This window comes from Spea bombifrons, chromosome 2 (assembly GCF_027358695.1).
Source record: "Spea bombifrons isolate aSpeBom1 chromosome 2, aSpeBom1.2.pri, whole genome shotgun sequence".
NCBI lineage: Eukaryota > Metazoa > Chordata > Amphibia > Anura > Pelobatidae > Spea > Spea bombifrons.
The window spans coordinates 1,375,409-1,398,527 of NC_071088.1; the positions used below are offsets into that span (position 1 = coordinate 1,375,409).

Sequence of the window (23,119 nt, forward strand, 5' to 3'; positions counted from 1 at the left end):
CCCTGTTTATGCATCGTTGATCACTTTCTAAGCATATTTAATTTAATGACCGTTCAGGACCGTCAAAGGTCGTTAAGTGACCGTTTTTGCATTACGGTCCTGAACTGGCAAAGGTCGTTAAGGGGTTAAAAACGTTTTTCCACAGAGACAAGACGTTCATTTGGAGTCCTGTCCAATATTGCCGCTAAATTAACTCTAAACACCCCATTAACCATAACTGCCCCTAAATTAACACTAAAGACCCCATCAACCATACCAATTTATTAGGTAATTTATCTGGAGTACATGCAATTAATTTAGGGGCAGTTATGGTTGATGGGGTATTTAGAGTTAAATTAATGCTGAGGACTGAGGGTTAATTTAATTAATTTAATAAAGTTAACTTAAGGTGCAGTTAGAGGTAAAGGGGGGCAAACTAAGGGGAATCTAAATCCTGGGGGCAGTGTGAACATTATTAATGTATTTATTTATAAAGGTATGGTATCAGTGATATTCTCTGAATGATCAGAATCCTGTAAGATCCGGATCACTGTAAGATTTGAATCTTTGAACGGTTCTCTGCCTTCAGTGACATCACTAGAGTAGGCAGGCAGGAGGGTTCATTGACTAATGAAAGGGACGTGTCACAACTTACCTCTCCGGGCGCCGTTCCTCGCATTTGCAGCATAACAGAAAACCTAGTGTAGCTGTTTCTAGCCACATGTCTCCTAGCAACCTGCGTGTGAGTCATAGGAGGGGGTGTGCCCAGGCTGGGAGATGACTGGGGGTGTAGCTGCCTGAGCAATCTCTAGTGCAGTTCCGGGGGCGTGGCTTGGCGTGTCTCCTAATTTAAAAGGCCTGCTGGTCTGCTGCACTTTACCCTTGTGTGGTCTTAGAGTCTGACGTGCTGCTCTCTGCTCCTACTTTGATTACTACTCCGTGTACCGAATCCTGGCTCGTCTGACTAACTCCTCTGTGTACCGAATCCTGGCTTGATTTTGCTACCTTCACTGTCCTCGCTACAGCCATCTACTCCTCAGAGACTGCCTTTATTATTTTGCCTATACCCTGTCCTCTGGCTGCTCAATATATCTTCGGCCCTTGGTGTTCCCTTTGGGCCTTCCCATTCGGTATCTTCAAGTTCCGGGGTATAGGTGCGTGACAGGACGGGGCCAATTGTCAGTGTGCCTGCACGGAGGGACTGGGAAATAGTAACTCCTGTGAGTCACACGGAGTGATCTGAAGATTTGGATCATGAATCGGATCATTTCAATGAACGACTCGAAATGATCCGATTCACCTTAATGATCCGATTCACTTTAATGATCTGAACTTCCCATCACTACTCTGGGTATCTAATCTCATGGGTTTCTGACTGTTACTAATTTACAATGGGGTCAGCACAGTTATTTATCTGGGAGCAGTGTAGGTTATGTCTTTATATTCACAGAGCATAATATAACGCGGACAGTCTTCATATCTGCACAGAAGCCTTAAACATAACAGACCTCGAGCATCTCTACAGAGTCCAACTTACCAATAACCGTCAGTCTGACCTCGATGTCTCTGTAATCTGCCGGGTTGGTCACTTGACAGACATAAACTCCTTCGTCACGATGCTCCACGTGGGTCAGAGTCAGGTCCAGTCTCCCGTTAGACAAGTCAGGAGTCATGTTGGTGCGGCCTCTGTACTGAGGAGCCTGGTGCGTTAAATCGAATTGTCCTTCATTAAAGGTGTGAAGCACCAAGGATGGTTTTGTGCCGATCTTCTTCACCCATGACACGTACAGATCCTCTGTGCCAGATATAAATGGGACTGAACAGGGAAGGACGGCGGTTCCATGAAGGGCAGCAGTGACGTTCTGTACGGAGCCTGTTAGAGAATGAAAGGAACATCACGTGTATTAATATTACTCCGCGGCATTAAATAATAATAACAGCAACAGAGAGAGACGGATTTAAAAAGGTTTCTCCACAGAGACGAGACGTTAAATGGGAGTCCCGGAGTGTTATGAAGATAAACCTGCATAGTATTCTACATACTGTTTAGTGAATAGCATGTATATTACTTTACGTATTTACTTATGATGTCATATACTTTTCCACTTGGGCACGAGGCAGAGTAAGACCCATTTCTGCTGCAAGGATTTGCCTTCCCTCTTACTTTTTTTCTGATCCAAACATAGATCCGCAGCCATCATCTGACAGCGCCGGCCATCTTTACTCTGGGGTATGACACCTGACTACTTGGTCATCCACACCAAAAAATGTGGAATCACTCCAAAATAGGCAAAAAGTTAAACTTTTTTTTTTTTTTTTTTTTTATTCTTTATTCTGTTAAAATAATTATAACAAACAATTGACAAAAAAGTTACTTCTATAAAAGTTGAAATAACTTACAATATACTTCTTACAGTATTCGTAAATTATAACTGACTGAGGGGCCTACATTTTTGGCCAAGTATAAAGGTTGAACTCACCACCAGAAAAGGAAAAAAGAGAAAAAAAAATATGTAGGATATATATTAAATTCTCAAGAATTCCCTAAAATGTAAGTGTTCCAACTAGACCAAATTTTGTTATAAAAATCTATGTTGTTTCGAAAGAAGTATCTCTTTGAAATAGCCTGTATTTTAATTTGATTAGAAATTTTGTCCAGTAATGGGATGTTATGGCTTTTCCAATTTGGAGCAATACATATTTTACATGCCAATAATATATTAATTAACAAGGTTTTATTAAATTTAGATATTTGCGGAAGGTCTAGATGGAACATAAAGATTTGAGGCGTCAAACAAATCCTAATACCTGTGACTAATCGAAATAAAGAGCATACTAATTCTTTAATAGGATTAAGGTTATGACATTATGGCTAGGTTTCCACTTGGGTTTTTGTCCTGCGTTTTTTTCTTGATGAAAAACGCCAGGAAAAAAGCCAAGAAAACTGCCACTGCATTCTCCTGCGTTTTGGCGTTTTTTATGGAGTTTTTTCTGGCGTTTTAGCCTTTCTGTGGAAATTGCTTTTTTTGACCTTAGGCAGTTTTTCCAGCCTTTACAAGTTAGATGTTTCACCCGGCTAAAAGGGATTAGGATAAATGGCAAGTATCTGCCCTCTCCTGATGTCATTTACTTGGTAGAGTTCTACTTAAACGCCCCGGCGGACCCTTTTGTCTCTTTTCTGTGGTTTGTAAGGCATGCTTTATTCCGAATGTCTGCTCCTCTAAGAAGATTGGCCCCAAATGATGGTGCAAATTGTTTGCTGTTGCTTTTGACACGCAGGATCCAGTTGATGCGTCATGTATGTTTGTTTGTTTGTTTGTTCCAAATGGTGTAAGATTCAATATGAACTTTGTTTTGTGTGAAACTGTTTGTTTCCAGCCTATTTCTTGTAGGACGTACAGATACTGGGTCCATCCTCTGCATTGTAACTGTGGGAAAAACGCCATTAAAAACGCCAAGGCATAAAACCCACATGGCTTTTTCATGGCGTTTTTTCTCTCCCATAGACTTCTATTGGAGAAAAACGCCAGGATTTCCTTGCAAAAAACGCCAGAGCGTCAACAACCTGCGATTCTGAAAAACTGCCACAGAGCCCAAAAAAACAGAAAAACGCCAAACAGGACTGAAAAAACGCCAAACAGAAAAACGCCAAGTGGGAATGGCATTTTGCGATTTCCTATTGAAGAACAGCTAACATTTGGCTGCAGCGTTTTTTCACAAAAAAAAACGCCAGGTGGCGCTATTGGCGTTTTTAGCAAAAAAAAACCAAGTGGAAACCTAGCCTATGTCATATCTAGCCACATTAGTTTGAATGGATCAATGTTGTTACTAATATTTTTCTCCGCACTATACCATCCTAAATTATGTTTAGTTTTAATTCCCCATGCCAAAGCGTGAGATATAAATATATAACTTTGATTATCAACACAACCCAGAACCAAACCAGCTTCTTTCGCGGCTGCAGAGGGTGTGCGATGGGAACGCTGGCTCTGCTGGACAAAAGAGTAGAGCTAGAGGACCACTTGGATACACACCGCGCATGCACTACCCCCGGCTTTGCAGTATTATTAATAATTAATGGAATCCATTTATTTTGTGCATCGTCACAGAGTAGTAACGCCAAGAACATCAACCAACAAAATAACATTAAACTGTTAAACATCTTATGCTCTATCGCCGCTCCTTTCATCTCTTGGTCAGTAAAAGGTTAATGTCCTCCTTCCCAATTGTGATCAATTATTGATTAACTCAAAAAAATGAGCAGCTTTCTGCTGCAGACTCAGTAGGACTTCAAATGAAGTAGTAGGCAGTCTGTCGAGCTTCTCCAATCCACCCCAACCTCCAGAGCAGCGCTAATTCAAGGCAATTTCCAGTCAGAGTGACTTTTCTGCCCCAGTAGTAACTCATTTACACAACTTGTAGTGCAGGCGAGGCGCTGACGCAGAGTCTCAGTATAACTGTCTGACACTCTGGGGATGTCATGGGTTTCTGACTGTTACTAGGTTACAATGGGGTCAGCGCGGTTATTTGTCTAGATTTATCCCTTCCCCTTCAAAACACCGATTGGCCAGAATAAAAAAGTAAAGCAATTAACCCACAGGCTGTTAAAACCACCAATCACAGCCACAACCAATGAGACGGCCGATACACTTCATGTAATGATTTCGGCTTCTTCTATCAATCGCTCATTCTGTGCCCTCCTAGAGAAGAGTTTTATGGGGGGCTTTACATTTTCATGGTATCCCTTTACAAATACATGGAGGGGGTTTATAGAATCTCCCCATATGCATTTATCCATTTTCCTCCAACTATGTTCCATGTGGCTGATATATTTGGCAGCGGGGTCTGTCACAAGGAGACAATAGTATCGGAACAAAGGGTCAGAGTAAATTTTTATTTAGTGTGCTGAATGCAAGGGCTGCCCTGTCAGCAGAGCAGAGAAGAGGCTTCCATCTTATCACTGAGGAAGGGAAGCCTCTTACTCTCCACTGGGGCGGCTTAAACTCCAGTCTGTCAGCCCCTGGGAAACCCCACTGACGGTATTTCAGTCTCCTTCCAAGTTGGCTCTTGCCAGGATCAATCCCTCCAGGTAGGCCTCTTAGAACCTCAGACCTTGCCCATATTTAGTCCTGCAGCACGGCGCTCCTTCCCGTCTCTCAAAATGGAGTCTCTTACATTCTCCTCATGGATCTCAGGTCACCTGACCTCACCTCAGGAGTTGCTTAGGCCACGCCCCCTGCTGCCCACCACTGTACGCAGTCCTAGTGGTGCAGCATTTGTGTGGCTGAGGGTGATGTGCGTTACAATGCAGTACACAGAAACATGCTTGTAACACAGGGGGTGCTACATTATGATGCAGTAATCCACAGGATACGCAATCAGGGCCACGAAAGCTGGGTTATAAAGGTCCTTGATTACAGGTGTGTCAGAAGCAGGTAGACATCTTATATCCAGTAATCACACACTGGAACAGGCGGGAATCGTAGTCTGATACAAGAAAAAGGTTCCGTCCCCCTGTCTCACGCACCTCTGCCCAGCATGCAGGAGACATCTCCTCCCAGCGAGAGTCAGGAGAAGCCCCGCTGCAGGCACGCCCCCGATAGGCAGCAGGCACGCCCCCGATAGGCAGCAGGCACGCCCCCGATAGGCAGCAGGCACGCCCATGATAGGCCCGGGCCCTATTTTTTTATTTGTTTATTTTGAGGAGACAGCTATTGTTTCTGGTATTGATGGATTCTTACCTTTGCATGGTGCCCAGGGAAGCAGGAGTAGCGAGACAGCAATGCCATGGGCCTGAAAAAGAAAAATTACCATATTACAATTTTTTTGGTTTTTTTTTTACAGAATTTTGAGTTTAATTTAGAAATGTAGTTACATAAAAATGTAAAAGTATTTAACCTGTTGGCTACCATATAGACATACCGGTACGTCAATAACTGGTGAGGCAGGATAACCCTTAGGACCTACTGGTGTGTCATGATTCTCTAGCAGAAGCAGAAGGCATCCTACTGACAGACCAAGTGTAATGGTGTTCTGCACAAGTGCTGAAAGAGGCAAATGCCATAAGGGAATACCATGTCCATGAAAGGGTTACATGGTCTGCAACAATGCTTAGGTAGGTGGTACGTGTCAAAGTAACATCCACATGAATGGCAGGACCCAAGGTTTCCCAGCAGAACATTGCCCAAAGCATCACATTCCCATAGTGCATTCTGGTGCCGCGTGTTCTCCAGGTAAGCAACGCACCCGGCTATCCATCGGCAATGGACAGTGCAATGCTCTGCGTGTTCTGACACCTTTCTATTAGAACCAGCAGTCACTTTTCCAGCGATTTGAGCTGGTCAGTTGGATTTGACCACACAGGCATCAATGAGCCTCAGCTGCCCATGACCCTATTGCTGGTTCACCACTTTTCCTTCCTTTCCTTCCAGCCTTATCCCCTTCACCTGTCAGTGCGCAGAATGCTATGGCCGATCGCTGTGTATTGAGACAGTCTATACATTACTGTTTTGGGCCTAAAGGTTAGAGAGAGAATAAACCTCCCCTAGGTTAGCCCCCCCGTATTAAGAATTTTAACAAAAGATGATTGCATTTGTTTGATCAACTGTTTTTTTTTTCGTTAGAACTACTTTAAAGTAGGCAATATTAACAATCTTTTTCAGGGGGGGCTGATTACTGATTATGATAGCTCAGCGTTAGGTTTTATTTCCTGATCTATCTTTTAGCTTTGTATAGCGTTTCCAGGGCCGACCTCAGGTGTTCAGGCGCCCTGTGTGGACCACCCCCGAACTCCACGGAACAGAGGTAGAGCTCAGCGGGACAGAAATTTCAAGTTTCAGTTGGGGGGGCAACCCATATGTATTCCCATCCTCATGCATACAAAATAGGATTGTGAATACCGCCTCCTGTGTGATCTGACTATTAGACTAAGATCCAGATCCCCCGCAGCGCTGCCCCGACTACACACCAGGGAGTCAGAAGCACCCGTATGTTTGGGGGGGGAGGTGTTAAATGGGGGGCATAAGGCATTTCTGTAGGCAGAGTGCTCTATGTTATGCCAGAGTGGGTAATGCTGGGTTAATGCACGGCTCTAGGGGGTAACAGAGAAAGTGATTCTGGTGTAAAGTTTGGAAATGGTGAATTCCATTACTGTGACCCCCACTTACCCAACACAACGCCTTCATTTCAGAGACAGACATTCTGCGAGCTTCCATTCCTTCCGAGTATTTGTTCCGAGCTAAAAAAAAAAAAAAAAAAAAAAAAAAAGGGTGTTTTTTTTTTTACAATATTTTGGAGAAAATAAGAGATCGCTTATCCTTCCGGGATACTAAAGGTTAAACATGCAAGGAAAACAATACATTTTTTGTCACTGAACTAATATTTTTAGAAATGACACAGAGCAGATGGTGTGGAAGAAGAGGGCGACAGACACCAAAATGGGGAGGATTTTGTTTACCTTTTTTATGATATAATAGGTATATTTTCTGTGTTTCTAATGTGGCTGCCTGGTGTGTAAATGTCATCACTCTCAGCCAATTCCTGTACATGTATGGGTTCAAGATGCATTGTCAGTAAGAGGCTAGAGCAAGGGAGGGGAACATCCAGCCCGCAAAATCATTTGGTCTGGCCATGCCAAGGAAACCGCACACGACTGCCAAGACTATCTTTAACTCAGGGCAAAAGGAGCAGCTGGCCCTTGAGCCTCCCATGGTCACTTCCACAGGGACCGCTGCTTACGTCTGGGTTGCTCGCACTTAGTGCGAGCAATGTGTCTTGTATGGCCAAGTGGATGGTGGAATCCAGTGGAGTCACGTCACGCTATGTCACATGACCCTGCTGCATTCCTGCTTCCCCTGGGTGGTAAAAGAGAAGTTGTTCGCACCGAGTGCCAGCAACACAGAGGGAATCAGCGACCCCCGTGAGCAGCACAGATAAATCTGCAGTTCAGGTAAAGTGATAGAAGAGGTGTATAAATTAGTATGTAGAATTGAGTGAATGAGTATCTAAATGAGGGAATATTTGTGAATGAGTATCTGTGAAAGAGGGACTTAATGAATGAATTAATATGTGTGTGATAGTATGGATGTGTATGCAGGGAAGCATTGCATAGGGAGGATGTTTGAGGAAAAGATGCCACAGGGGGGCTTTTGACAGGTTGGGTTGCAGAGGGGCTCATGGACCAGGGATTTGGGATTGCTACATTCCTTTGGATTATTGCATGGGCCAAGTACCCAGGATTATGTGGGTGTCACAAGGCCAGGCTGCCAGGAATATCATCCAGATTTAGCTACCAGCAAACTCCAACCCGCGCAGCCTGGTGACTTTTACCGGTATATTAACTTCTTATCGGAAAGTACTATGGCACACTTGTTGGCACCTTCTGGTGCAGTTTATCCAAGTCATGGAGCACATTGAACGGCCCCATCCATCATTAAGCTTTTGGATTTCTTTTTTGGACTAATATAAGACACCTGCCCTTCCAGACCCTCACCATGACTGTTAGCTGTGTTATCTTCACAAAAATTGTTGCATGGAAAGAGTTAAAATATATTTTCATTTTGATAGGATCCGGGCTTTGTCTAATTCGATTTTCCAACTGGAATTGCTACACAAAGCGGTCCCTACTCCCTCTGTACAGGTCCAGCTAGACACACTGCGGCTACAACTGTCTGATCTCCTTGACTCTAAATGTCAGAGAGATTACCTAGCTACCCGACGGCTTTTCTACGAGATGGGGAATAGGCCGGGGAGGTTGCTGGCTAGGGCTTTGAGGGCTAAACGGGCCTCTGGCTTTATCCCTAAGATTCGTGACGCTCGTGGTAAACTACATTATACAACACAAGCAATCTCCAGATGTTTTCGGGATTATTATCGCGAATTGTATAATTTGCCCGCGGCAGATCATCATGGGCGCTCTCGCGACTCCCAACTGGGATCTTATTTAGACAAATTCCTCCATCGAAAGCTTAGAGCCGAAGACGGTTTGTCCCTGGAGGCTTCTATCAGCTTAGCAGAGGTTGAATCTGTAGTTAAATCTCTCCCGCTGGGTAAAAGCCCGGGACCCGACGGGTTCACCACTACGTATTACAAAAAGTTTTTACCGATCCTGGGCCCGCAATTGGTTACGCTCTTTAATGACCTCGCCACTGGCTGCCCTCTGGACCCTCAAACTAACCTTGCCCATATAACAGTCATCCCAAAACCGGGTAAGGATAGTGAGTTGTGTGGCAGCTATCGGCCAATCTCGCTGCTAAACGTGGATCTTAAGATCCTGGCAAAAATACTGGCCACTAGGCTACAGCCATTCCTTCCGTCCTTGATCCATCCAGATCAAGTGGGATTTGTCCCGGGCCGGGAGGGCAGGGACAATACTATGAGGGTCATTGACCTTTTGTCCTTAGCAAAACACTCTAACGCCCCTTTTGCATTGGTGTCGATGGATGCAGAAAAAGCATTCGACAGGGTGGCCTGGCCTTACTTATTTCGGGTGCTGAGAGGCATAGGTTTGGGCTCAACCTTCCTACATCTAGTCGGTGCTTTGTACACCTCCCCGTCGGCCCAGATAAGAGTTAATGGGTCCCTCTCAGAACGATTCACACTGTCGAATGGTACCCGGCAGGGTTGCCCTCTTTCGCCCCTGCTTTTCATCCTTGCACTGGAACCTTTGACTAACGCCCTACGTGGCAATGCTGGGATTAAGGGGTTGGAGGTGCAGGAGCAGACCCATAAACTTTCGGTGTTTGCTGACGATATGTTGTTTATGATCCAGGATCCTCTCACTTCTCTTTCTTGTATAGTCTCGGAACTGAACCGCTTTCGTGTCCTCTCGAATTATAAAATAAATATTCAGAAGTCCGAGATTCTGGGTCTTAATATTCCTCCTGCCTTAGGAATGCAAATTAAAGCTTCGTTTCCCTTTCGATGGTGTGTGTCCTCCATCCGATACCTGGGATTGCAACTTTCGCCCGACCCCTCCCAACTAGCCTCACTGAATCATTGGTCCATCCTCTCGTCGATCACTGCTGACCTTCGTAAGTGGGCATATCCACACATCTCGTGGTTCGGTAGGATGGGTGTAGTCAAAATGACTATCCTTCCTAAACTTTTGTATCTACTACAATCCTTACCCATATACTTGCCGAAATCCTTCTTTAAAGCCTGCCATAAAGTGTTCCGCACTTATATATGGGGTGGCAAGCCGGCTAGGCTGGCATTTGCCCATTTGACCCGTCCGCGAAGGTGGGGAGGTATGGGTCTCCCAGACATTATATTATTTGCGGAGAGTGGTGGAGTGGTCCCGTTCTTTGCCCAAACCGTGGTTGTCCATCGAAAGTCAATTTTTCCCGCTGCCTCTTCCCAATGTCCCCTGGCTACCCGCGTGCCATCGTCGCCCCTTAATGCCTGGTCATCCTTTGATCGCCCCGACTTTGAAGGTTTTGCGGAGAGCAATCCGAGGCCAGCACGTTGTGCCCTGTCCTGGCCCGCTTTTGCCCCTGACTGATAACCCCGACTTTGCTCCAGGTATGGGTCTTACCTCCTTGCGCCCTCTTGTTCCGGCAGGCCAACGGACACTCCGGTTTTGTCACATTGTCGACCTAGGTGTGCTTCGATCTCTCGAGGTCTTGTCGTCTTCTGGAACTGATACGTTCAGTCTCCGCTTTCTTATCCATCAACTCAAACATTTCGTCTCCCCTTTACTTTCTGACCCTAACATGACCAGGTCTCTTTCCCCCTTGGAACGGTTGTGTGTTGCGAACGACGAACCCCAACATCTTTTGTCGCAAATATATGCCTCTCTGATACTCACCTCCGCAGATACTAAACCGTATTATATGAGCCTGTGGGAGAGGGATCTGGGAATTGCCTTAGAACCGGAGGATTGGGATAAGATTCTCTTACTGACGCATAAGGGGTCAATTTCCAGTAAAATTCAGGAATCCGCCTTTAAACTACTGGTTCGATGGTACAAGGTTCCAGCTGAATTACATCACTACCTCCCGCAGGTGTCCCCTCTCTGTTGGCGATGTGGTTCTGCCCCAGGTACTTACATGCACCTTTGGTGGTCGTGCCCTCTTATCCAGGTGTTTTGGGATGTGATTTTACAAGTTATTCGTATTGTTGGGGATCCGGGTTTCCAGGCCTCTCCTGCAGCTTTTATCCTCCATCATAACGATATATCGTATGGCAGTTATAAAGGCTCACTCACCTTCCATATAATTAGTACGGCCAAGTCGGTCATACCCAGGTTCTGGAGACAGTCCTGCTCTCCCCCTATCGGGGCATGGCTTAGTAGCATGTCATTCGTCTGTCAGATGGAACGTTTGACTATGTCCTCGAGGGGTTTGGCCAGCGGGAACACATCGAAGTGGCTCCCTTGGCAAGATTTTGTTGCATCTTCTGCCTTCCCGGAGATTCTGGGGGTTCACACTTAGATGGCTCTCGCTTTTGTTTTGGTTTTCTCAACCCTCAAGATGAAACCTCGCAATATCCGTTACCCACTCGGTGTCTCCTTGCTGCCTTCCTGTACTTCTCATAACTGGGAGGCCTATTTCCATTATGTCCAGCATCTGGTAAACTACTACCAGCTCTTGTCAGTCTTTTTTTGGCTCGCCTTGCACCAATTAATTTGTTTGTTTTGTTTATTTTTTCTTTCGTTGGTTCAGTTATTTGCTCCGTTTGTTGTCTCACCCAACAGGGCTTGACTACGATACTTCTTCGGGATTGTGACATTATTGATTACCTGACGTGATCGGCTAATTTACAAATGTTCGTCATGTTTATTATTGCGTCATTTATGTCGGTCTCTGCCGATCCTTTGCCTGTCAAACATCTCGCCTGTACTGTATTGATACCTCGTTTTGTACTTTGCATCAAATCTGTACGTACAATTACTTGATACTTCGGTTTTCCCATGTATCGTATTTTTTATTTCATCTGTCAATAAACGGAGAATGAAAAAAAAATATATATATTTTCATTTTAAAAGCCCATAGTGTGCCTAGTTTTTTTAAAAAAAAATGTATGATTTTAGGGGTAAATTGAACTGGCCAGCTTCAAAGATGTCCCAAATATGCGAATTGGGCACACACTGACCAGATGTCCAAATGCCCAAAAATATACACCTCACAAAGGTGGTCTTTTACCTCCTAAATAACCCAAAAGATCCACGCATGTACTCGGGAGATGTTCCTGAACACATATTGAGATGTTTGACACGGACATACACCAGGAGCGGTAAATTCATACCTGAAGTAAAATGGAAAAAAACCACACAAGAAAATACTACGGCAAACTGTAACAAAGGCTGGTGGTAAAATGTCTGCATGTATAGAGTTAAAATATCAGCATTTATAATACCCAAGGGTGTATATTTTTCAAAAATATTTGATTTCATGGGGTAAATTGAATTGGCCGGGTTCAAAGATATCCAAAGTAGGATATGTGTGACAAAATACACAAAAAAGGGTTGGTGGTAGAATTAGTGCATGGAAAGGGTTAACATACCAGCATTTGAAATACTTTGGGGTGTCTAGTTTTCAAAAATATGATTTGATGGGGTAAATTGCATTGGTCGGCTTCAAAGATACCCGAAATAGCACACGGGGCAGAATGACCAGATTTGGGGGGGAAAAAAATGGTATTGAAATAGCAAAAACGCTACTTGTATATATTGCCCCATAACATGCAGAAAAAAAGTGAGAATTCTTACCTTTGAATTCCTTTTCCTTGTCCATTTCCAAGGTGGCACATGAGAAGAGAAGGCTCGGCCTACCAGGTAGGGCAGGAAACACTATAAAAAAGGAGACCTCCCCCTTCCTCCCCAGTGTGGTTAAAAAGAAAGACTCAGACAAATAATAGCCAAGCAAAAGTAAATGTAATGGGTGGGAGTAAAAGTGTGCCACCTTGGAAATGGACAAGGAAAAGGAATTCCCAGGTAAGAATTCTCACTTTCCTTGCCATTCCAGGTGGCACATGAGAAGAATTAGCAAGATAGGGAGGGAAGGATTCCAGTCTGCAGGACATGACGATCAAATTGAGACTCAGAGAGATGAAGATTCAGCCTGTAGTGCCTTATGAACGTCGCTGCCTTGCAACAGAGATGGATTCACCCCAGGAAGTCGAGACGGATCTGGTCGAGTGTGCCTTCAGGCCGGAGGGTGGTACTCTTCCCGCGGAGATGTAACATAAGGTGATTGCGTCCTTAAGCCAGCGGCTTATGGAAACCCTGGATACTGAAATGCCCTTGCAGATCCCCGCAAAGGAATGAAAGAGAGAGTTGGATTTCTTCCAGGCAGACATACGCGAGAGACAAGACAGAATACACCTCCGCAGGTCTAGCGAGTGGAGTTCCAGCTATTTGGGATTCTTGGGATCTGGACATAAAGTAGGTAGGACGATTTCCTGATCCGAATGAAAAGGTGAGACTACTTTAAGGAGAAACTCCGGTGGTAAACGGAGGATAATGCAGTCCGGCAGAATCCTGAGAAAAGGTTCCACTCTGGAGAGAGCCTGGAGCTCACTCACCCTCCTAGCAGAAGTGAGGGCTACTAGGAGGGCAACCTTGTAGGTGAGCAGCTTCAGAGAGGTATCCTCTAGAGGCTCAAAAGGAGACATGATGAGTTGGTGCAACACGAGGTTAAGGTCCCAAGGTGGAACCGACGGACGGAGCCTAGGGCGAAGTCTGCACATCCCTTTAGAAAATCTGGAGATCCAGGGATGGGAAGCCAAATTGGAATCCAAGAAGTTGCTCAAGGCCGAAATCTAGACCCTGATAGTAGCAGGTTGTAACCCTTTATGAAAGCCATCTTGAAAAAAGCGCAGCACCTCACGGATGGATGGAGAGTATACTTCGTGCACATTGCACCGGGTGAACGTTTCCCAAACCTTCTGGTATTTAGCAGCCGTAGTTTTGTTGCGGCTGGAGAGAATAGTTTTCACCACTGATGAAGCTAATCCCTTTGAGGTCAGGATTTCCCTTTCAGAAGCCATGCTGAGAGGTTGAACCGGGAGGGATCTGGGTGGAGAACAGGACCTTGAATGAGAATATCCTTCACCTGAGAAAGAAGCATGCGCTCGTCTATGGTCAGGTTGGTAAGGTCCGAAAACCAGATTCTTCAAGGCCAGAAATACACAACCAGGATGACTTTTTGAGGGTTTTCCCAAATCTTCCAGAGCACTCTGGAGATAAGGGGAAGCGGAGGAAAAACATATGCGAGATCAAAGTTCCAGGTCTGCGAGAGTGCTTCCAGGGCTCGGGGACAGCCGACAGGTGAAAGAGAGAAAAACTTCTTTACCTGTTTGTTCAGATGCATGGCCATCAGGTCTATCTGAGGAGTACCCCATTTCCTTGCGATGAAGACGAAGACCCTTTTGTTTAAGGACCATTTTCCCTTAAGTACTGAGTTCCGCCTCCTGATTCAGTGAACCCTTGAGAGAGTGCAGTGGCCGAACTCCGCCCATCGGCAGATCTCAGCGGTAAGGGTCTGCAAGTGCCTACTTCTGGTGCCACCTTGTTTGGAAAGGTAGGCCACAACGGTGACGTTGTCTGAAAGGATCCTGATGGACTTGTGTAGCTCTAGAAGATTGATGTGCAGGTCTGATTCTTGAGGAGACCAAGTTCCCTGGGTAATATTGCTTCCCATAACAGCACCCCAGCCCAGTCTCTCGTCTGCCAAGAGAGTCCCTGGGAAAGATTCTTGGCTGTCAGCTCCATCGGAGTGATTCCCGAACGAAGGGAGAAAGTCGGACCTTCTTGTATAAGGACATCCTGGAGCGATCCAGTAGGAACTGTTGAAGAGGTCTTGTGTGAGCAAGTGCCCAGGGAACCGCTGAGATGGAGGAGGTCATTAGAACGAGCAATGACATGATGGATCTGATGGACACTGACTTGTTCTTTAGGACCGTGTGCGTGAATTCCCTCAATCTTAGGATCTTGTCCCGAGGGAGAAACGTCTTCTGTACGTGTGAATCGAGGATCATTCCCAGAAAGGTAAGACATCTGTTTGGAAGTAACTGTGACTTTAGTATGTTTACTAGCCATCCTAGGTTGTGGAGGGTCCTGATAGAAAACTCTAGATGGGACTGGAGCAATGTTGCCGAGGCCGCTAAGAGGAGCCAATCGTCCAGATATGGGACCACCTTTATGCCTTTTTGTCTCAGGAAGGCCACGAGCACCAACCAAAAGGAAGAGCCCGAAACTGGAAATGTCGAATACCTTGAGGCAATGGAACGGCCAGACGGAGGAATCTTTGATGGTCTCTTCTGATGGGAACATGTAAATAGGCATCCCGCAGGTCTATGGTGACCATGAAGTCCACCGAAGAAATATTCTCGGTGGTGGACTTCAGGGATTCCATCCGGAACCTGTTGTATCTTATACAGGTGTTCAACTGTAGGTTGATGATTAGCCTGAATTTCCCGGATGGTTTTGGCGCGACAAAGACGTGGGAGTAGGTTCCCTCTCCTATTTCTTGATGAGGAACTTTTCGTGAATTAAGTCATTGAATGTGGAGAAGAACCCCAATCTTTTCCAAAGATCTGCAGGGGGCATGGACAGCAGAAATGTCTGGGAAGGTAGGTGAGTAAGCTCCAGTGGATAGCCTTGCTCGATGATGCGAAGGACCTAGGGGGTCTGAGGTGATCTCTTCCCAGGCATGAATGAAACCGGTTAACCTGCCCCCTCCTGAAGCCTGCTGGCGTCAGAACCTTTCTGCTTTACCGTCCCTGCCTCTTCCTCTCTGGAATCTACCTCTTGCGTAGGGTTTACCCCGAAAGGACTGGTAGTCTTGATTGGAGGTTGAGGGCCTGTAGGACTCTCTGTCTCTTGGAGCTCTGTAATAATTAGACCTGAAACGAGGTGGTCCTTTTCTCTGAGATAACCAGTGCTTGTCCCCCGTGGTGGATTCCAGAATCGTGTCGAGATTGCTGCCGAAGAGGTGGCTCCCCTGGATGCTGCACAGCTTGTGTTTTGAGGCATTATCTGCAGACCACGACTTAAGCCAGAGAGCTCGTCTAGAAACCGCTGAAAGCGCAGTGGCTTTAGAAGACGTACGGACTGATTCAATGGAGATTAAATCAACTGCTAAGCAGGTGTCGGACAGGTTTCTTGCGACCTGCTCAGTCCCTGGAATAGCTGCAAGGTCTTCCACCGCCTGTTGGAGCCAGACTTTAATGGCTCTAGAAGTTGACGCCATGGCAATAGCTGGACGAAAGTTCGCCGCTGCTTCAAAAGACCTTTTGGCGGCATTCTCAGCCCTCCGATCCATGGGGGTCTTTGAAATGGGACGCGTCCTCCAACGGAATGGCTGTTTTTTTCGTGGCCTTGGCTACTGCGGTGTCCACTTTCAGGACTTCCCAGGCATCAGATTCTTATTAATCGAAAGGAAAAAGCTTTTTGATTCTGGAGGATGTGAAGAATCTCCTGTCAGGATATTTCCACTGCTCCGTGATAATGGCAGAAAGTGAATCGTGGACTGGAAAGGTCTGCGTTTTCCTAGAGTGACCCTGAAAAGGATCTGGTTTTGAAACGGGTATGTCATCCTGTAGATTCAAAGTAGATCTGACTGCAGAGATGAGTTTCCCTGTTTCTTCGACTGGGAAGAAAAAAGTTTCCTCCCCGTCCTCATCCGAAGACTGGGGGTCATTCGACTGGTAGTCATTAAGAAAAAGGAGCCAAATAATCTTCCTGGGTATCTGGAAGAAAATTTGGTGGACCCTGCTGGTAAGGTTGTTGCTGGGGCACAGGCGCCTGAGTGGAGCTTGCCATGGCTCGAAAACAGTCAAAAGGTAGACTGAAGTTCCCCCTTCAACCAGGAGGTAAATTCTGTCGTGGAAACTTCTTTAGGCCGAGAGCAGGAGCTGCCCATTTTGGCCTAAAGATCTTCTCCTGCCGTGCCTCACTTTGAGGATTCCCCGGGACCGCGTGAACCGGAGCCCGAGGATGCACATCCCAGTGAGCCCCCTGGGCTGTGGGCAGAGCCGAACGAGGGCTGAGCCTCGTGTGCGTTGCCGCAATGACCGCAGAGTTACTGTCTCCGAGGCTGCCGCACGAGCCCTGGATCCACACGGGACCGCTACCGGGTATCAAAAAAGCACGCCCCCCGGGGGTCCGAGAAAACAAAAAAAAAAAAAGAGAGAAAAAAGGTAAGCTTCAGCCTAACCGCTACCTGAGTAGGGCAGGAAACAACACTGGGGAGGAAGGGGGAGGTCTCATTTTTTTTTTATAGAGTTTCCTGCCCTACCTGGTAGGCAGAGCCTTCTCTTCTCATGTGCCACCTGGAATGGCAAGGAAATAACACTGAGTATTTCTAAACTCAGGACAGTAGAAGAATATATCTAGCAGTTTTTCTCAAGTCCTTTTTTTTAACAAATCACCATATTTTATCTTTTTATTTTTTATTTTAAAATAGATGGTATCATAAAACGTTATCTAAAGAAAGCCCTTCTTGTCACCAAAAACCCCCAATATATAATGTGTGTGAGTGCAGGAAATCAGAAGAAAATTACAGCTAAACTAGAAAAATGTTAAAAAAGAGCCAAAGTGTACTACGAGTATGTCGGACAACATTCAAAACAGCCGCTCAGCGGCTGCGAAAGGGATTGAAAGCCTCTTCCGGCCGTCGGTATCCCGGCCCTGGCCTCACCTTACCTTACTCTGCCCCTGCAAAGCGGAACAGAAGAAGGGATAAGCGGGACGGTGACCCAAAACCGAGACTGTCCCGTCTAAATCGGGACAGTTGGGGGGCATCTACACTACCCACTATCTATCCTCTCTCCCCTTTGTAGTTCACTTACCTTGAAGTTTCAGGGTGGGAGTGCGAGGCCTCCGTCTCCCTGTTCTGCCGTGGTGCGCACTGCTTCACTGCTGAGCGCCTGAATATGACTTCATATTCCGGCGCTCAGCATGAAATGCCGGCACCGCGACTGATGTAGAGGCCTTGCGGAGGAGACAGAGGGGCGCCTAGCGACCGCCAGGCGCCCCTCTGTCTCCTCCACGTGTCATGCTCATCATATCCCAGCCCAAGAGAGCTGTAGTAACTCCCAGAGATCACCCACATGTATCCTCCTCTTGTCCCCAGAATCACTTCCAGCACCAGCCAGCATGCGCACCGTGGAACCCTGCTATGTGTACCCAATAAGTAGACAACTACCTTGAACTGAGTACAGCAGGAATGAACAGTTTATTGTTGTAAAACAGACTGATATATCCACAGAACTTCATTAACATAAATCAACATTGATAAACAGGTACATGTAGACAACCCAACCTTTAATCCCCTTTAGCTACTGAATCTCCCCCTGGTAGCCATCCTGTTAATGGAATTAGTTTACACAATGGAGTTCCTGCCTGTTTGGCAGCCAGGCTGGAGCCATCTCTGACTACCTTGGGCCCCTGCATGACAGCTCATTCTGTGTCTCTTCACAAATGAGACACAAGCAGAATGTTTGGTTATAGGCATATTAAACAAAGCAAAGCAGACATCTCACCATAAGCAGCAGAGTAGGAGGCATATCATGTATACAGACTGCTGGGGAGTATGAGGGTAGAAAAGTCCAGGTAAGTATCCAAAAGGGTCTGGGACAGGTAGCAAGCAAAAAGGGTAAATCCAAAAGGCAGTCCGGGACAAAAAGGTAACAGGCAGGCAAATCCAATAGACAGACCCAGAGTCTGGCATGAACTGTAGCACCAAAGAACTTAATGAACTCAAAACTCTGTTACTGGGAGGCAGGGAAGTAAAGCCTGTTCATTAGGTCAGGTGAGAATGGCATAGGCTTCAGGTGAGGGAGGCAGGGTAATAGCATAACCAAACACAGCTGAACAGAAATACACAGCACATGGATTATATACATAGTCAGATAATACAAACATGGTACAGGGTGCCACAAAGGACAGGGAACAAGGCAAGGAACACAGAGGATTGAGTGAGGAGCTGAGATCCTCAGATGTATAAGGGAAAGAGGGCAAAGGTACAGACACAAATAAACAAGACCGCAAGCTGTGGAGAGGAGTTCAACTCCAGGCAGACATCTCAAAGGGGCAACCACGCCTCACAGTTTGCAGCGCTGGGCCTGAATCCTGACACCACGTCAAAAAAACAAAACAAAACATGTGGTCACCCTAGGTTGGGTGGTTCCAAATTCGGCGGGAGGGGTCAACAGGGGGCAACAAATAACCTGGGTGGTCAATTGCCCCCCTGTAGCAACTCCACTGAATATGAAAATAGCGAGATGAAAGACGGCCAAAACTCGTTATGGATTTTATTTCTCAATTACAGCTAGACTGGAATAGACCACCGGCAATGGCCAGTCCAGGCTTGGTCTCATATATGCAGAGCTCGATCTCCATATATAAGTTGATGATGTCTATCCCAATAAAGGTAGTTCTGATTTTTACCATACAAATTGTGGTTTGTCTGTTCCTTGGGTAGCAGGAGCATATGGGGGCATTATGCAAGGGTGTGGGGGCATTAATTCACAAGAAGGGCTGGCTGGGGGCATTACATAAAACAATACTAAAGGGAGCACTGTCTGGTAGGATAATATTTAAGTTGATCATTAAGTACGTTCCACTAATTTCGTTATAATCAAATTGCCCTTGGCAGAAAAAAAAGTTCCCCACCCCTGGGCTAGAAGATCAGAGACTGAGATGGAATGGAAGGAAGTTTACTTTACTGAGAGGGTAGGAGAAAAGTGGAACAGCCTCCCAGCAGAGGGTAATACAGTGCGGGTATTAAACATGCATGGGATAGACATACAGCTCCTGAATCTAAGACGAGACCAACGACTGATTAAGGTTTGAGCCTTTACAGCAGGAGAAACGGGCGACTAGACGGGGGCCGCCGGGGGCCACATGGATCTTTGTAAACACTGAGATACTTTGTTCCAGAAACACAGAAGCTGAAAACAAACATTCAGGACGAGAAGCCCGAGAAGGATCGTGGAATAAACTCACCTGTGATCTGGAGATGTGAATCCTCCTGTGTCGGAACGCAATGTGGTTTTCTAACCACTGAAGACTTTTTTATAGGAGGAACAAGGTGATTGGCTCCGCCCCTTTCCACATATAATAAACATATACACTAAATAATATATAGCGCGTCATTCAAATAACGCTGTGTGAAGGCAAATGGCTTAAACGTTTTTACTTAGTAAATGAACCGAATCATATTGTGATCTCCCTATCCTGCTGCAGCTACAATAAAGGGACCCCTGTAGCCCTTAGCAGAAGGGCTTACATGACCCTTATTCTGGAACCCCTGGGTCAAATGTCAGGATATGAATAAGGTCAGATAGCTTAACTCGTCCCCTATAAAAGCACACAAAGTCTTCTGTATTTTCTTTATTAGGAAAGTCACAGAAATAAAGGCACTCTGTACTTTGGGAATAAGATTAGGAATCACTTTGAATGGAACCATCTTTGGGGACAGAGCGTTAATAGAAGTTGTTATTAATTTGACCATTGTGAGAATACGTGACCAGAACAGGACCACCATATATGTTCCATATGTCCTACTGCTCCACCGCCTCTCCAACAAAGTGGGGACTGAGATGATTTCATAACATTGAGGTTAGAAGGATATAAAGACCATCTATAAAATATCTTAAGGTGGTTTTCCCAATGCGATGCACACTGAGTGACCCCTTGTAGACCATTTCTAATCCTAAACCATTCTGACAGATCCATTTCAAAACCTAGTTCCTTTTCTCAACTAATCGTATGAGAATGTTTATAAGAAAGACTAGATGAGAAGTAACTATAGCACTTGGTGATCATGTGTGCTTTATTGGGGTGATTTAAGCAGTAGGTTTGTGAGGGGTATTGACCAGTCCTTCACATCTTCTGCAGGGCAATCAATGGAACTTCTAATAACATTTAGTATGATGTCATATTGAATCCGCATTGTTTCTGGTAAATTGTATTCTGCCTGTAGAGTGTCAAATGCCTTAATAGTGTTGCCCAAGAAAAGATCATTTACATAATGAAATCCATAAGAGTTCCATGCATCCGTGTCAATATTTCCAGGTGTTTTAATCGGGGCTATAGCTGTAAGCGGGGCGACTCTCGAGCCACTTTTCAGCCGGAGTGGGTTACATAAAGCATTCCCAGAGTAAGCTGCTGCTCTAAGAGGTGGAGGCCATTTCGCCCGGTTTATTTTATTGTCAAGGTTGTACCATAAGGCATCTAATGGGGAAAGTGAGCCTAATATAAATGTTTCTATATATATATCCACTTTGGCGCGTCAGAGTGAATATTACATTTTATATTGGTGGCTAAATAATATTTATGGAAATCAGGTATGCCTCATCCACCATGTATCTTGTTTCTCTGTAGAACTTCCAGTTTTATTCTTGGGAAAGACTTTCCCCATATACGGTATATCTTCTGATCGTCAGTTAATATTCGTCGGCACATATTTATTATCCGATTATTTGTACTGCGCCAACACACAGAGAGCCACACAGCTCAGCGACTAAACCCGCAGTAATGTGCAGCGGGAATACGGATATCACCTTATCTATAACATTCATATTTGGGGCGCAGAAAGTTACGGGGGTGGGGGTTAAATTAGGGGCAGTTACTGTTAATGGGGTCTGTAGGGTTAATTTAATGGGGAGGACTGAGGTGTTAGGGGTAAAGGGGGGCAAACTAAAGGGATTCTGAATCCTGGGGCAGTGAAGATGAATCCTGTGTTTAGTGATAAAAGTATAATTGTGTCCGCGTTCTCTTCTCATACGGATGATCTGAAGTCTGAATCGTTATATTTTATGTCGTTTATATTTTATATTCATTATGCGGGGCGCGTGATATATACAGAGATATAAATACACGTAGGGACGTTCTGATTGGATGCTCGTTAGAATTTGGCAGTAAATATTTATACTGTATATATATATATATATGTAATAGGGCTTTGCATGGGGGCATCAATACTCTGGTGGTCTTTTACCCCAGTTACCTCCTTAAGCTCTGAAGGGCAATCCTGAGCCTGCAAGAGTTGGGGCACATGGCTTCCATATTGCCCCCTTCCCGGGGTATGTGGGGTCCGGTTGGGAAAGGGAAATCTAATCCACCAATAGACGCTGACACGGAGCGAATTATACAGAACTTTGTACTGCGGGATAACACAATACACTGCAGGAATAAAGGGGTTAAATACCTGCAGGAACAGAATGCTTCTTTATGCTGGGGAGGAATTATTCTCGCTGGGGGCAGATTCCAGAACCGCACCTGCTGATTTACAAACAATTCCTCCTAATAACCTTCAAACCCCATCCCTCAACCCATCATGGAGACACAGAGAGAGAGGTAATAATTACAACAAATCCCTTCCCCCCCCCCAGAAACACACCCCGGGGCAGACAGTGAGGTTTTCTTTATCTTCTTGTTTTTATCTCGTTCTATATATATTGCTCGTATATATATATAACAGTATGGCCGCCGCGATGCTCGATAACTTTCACTACATAGTCGTGCCGATCCGGCTCCAGTTATTACAGGTTTAGAGAATCCGTTCCGTGGAGCGTGGCGGAGCTGCGTGTGATTGCGTGTGAATGTGAGATGCGTGACGCGTGTAAATATAAAGGGACATCGTTATATAGATTACAGGACACCGCGTGTTAATCAGTGCTTTATGTTTCTTCGGGATGAGTCGGTATAAACTCTCCGTTACTTTTGGGTCATATGAGAGATTCGTCGTCTTTGTAATAATATCTTTAGAAAGTCCTGGGGCTGGAAACAATCTCTAGTGTCTGAGGCTCATGCGCAGCGCACTAAACTAATGCAGGGAGACTCCAGAAAGTGGCTGACGTGACTAAGATATTCCTCCCAACAATCTGCCGGCCCGACATAAACTCACTGCCTGGCCCGCAGCTTAATTTCATTATTCTGGAAACGCACAGAGGCCCCTTCCCTGCGCCTTTGGGTCCCCGTGTAGAGGAGATACGAGTAATGGAGGAGCTCATTCATATGTCTAACGATAAAATGGAAAAGTACACGGGTGTTTGGGCGAGCTGGCTGTCTTATCTGTCGTCCGCCTCGCTACTGGCTCTTCTCACACAGCCCTGAATGCATCCGATTGGCTCGTTCCCACCTAACTTCCAGACTTCATTGTCTATCCCCCATAACCTCACCTGATGTGTT

The 23,119-nt window shown here is 45.6% G+C and overlaps 1 protein-coding gene across 1 annotated transcript in view; it reads right to left on the bottom strand.

Moving 5' to 3' along the window:
- The window catches only part of LOC128473014 (hemicentin-1-like), a 281,136-nt gene that overhangs the window by 188,721 nt on the left and 69,296 nt on the right, over nucleotides 1–23,119 (bottom strand). The window contains exon 5 of the mRNA XM_053455039.1: nucleotides 1,517–1,852. Within this exon, the coding sequence (XP_053311014.1) occupies nucleotides 1,517–1,852 (336 nt within the window). The remainder of the gene's footprint in view (nucleotides 1–1,516; nucleotides 1,853–23,119) is intronic.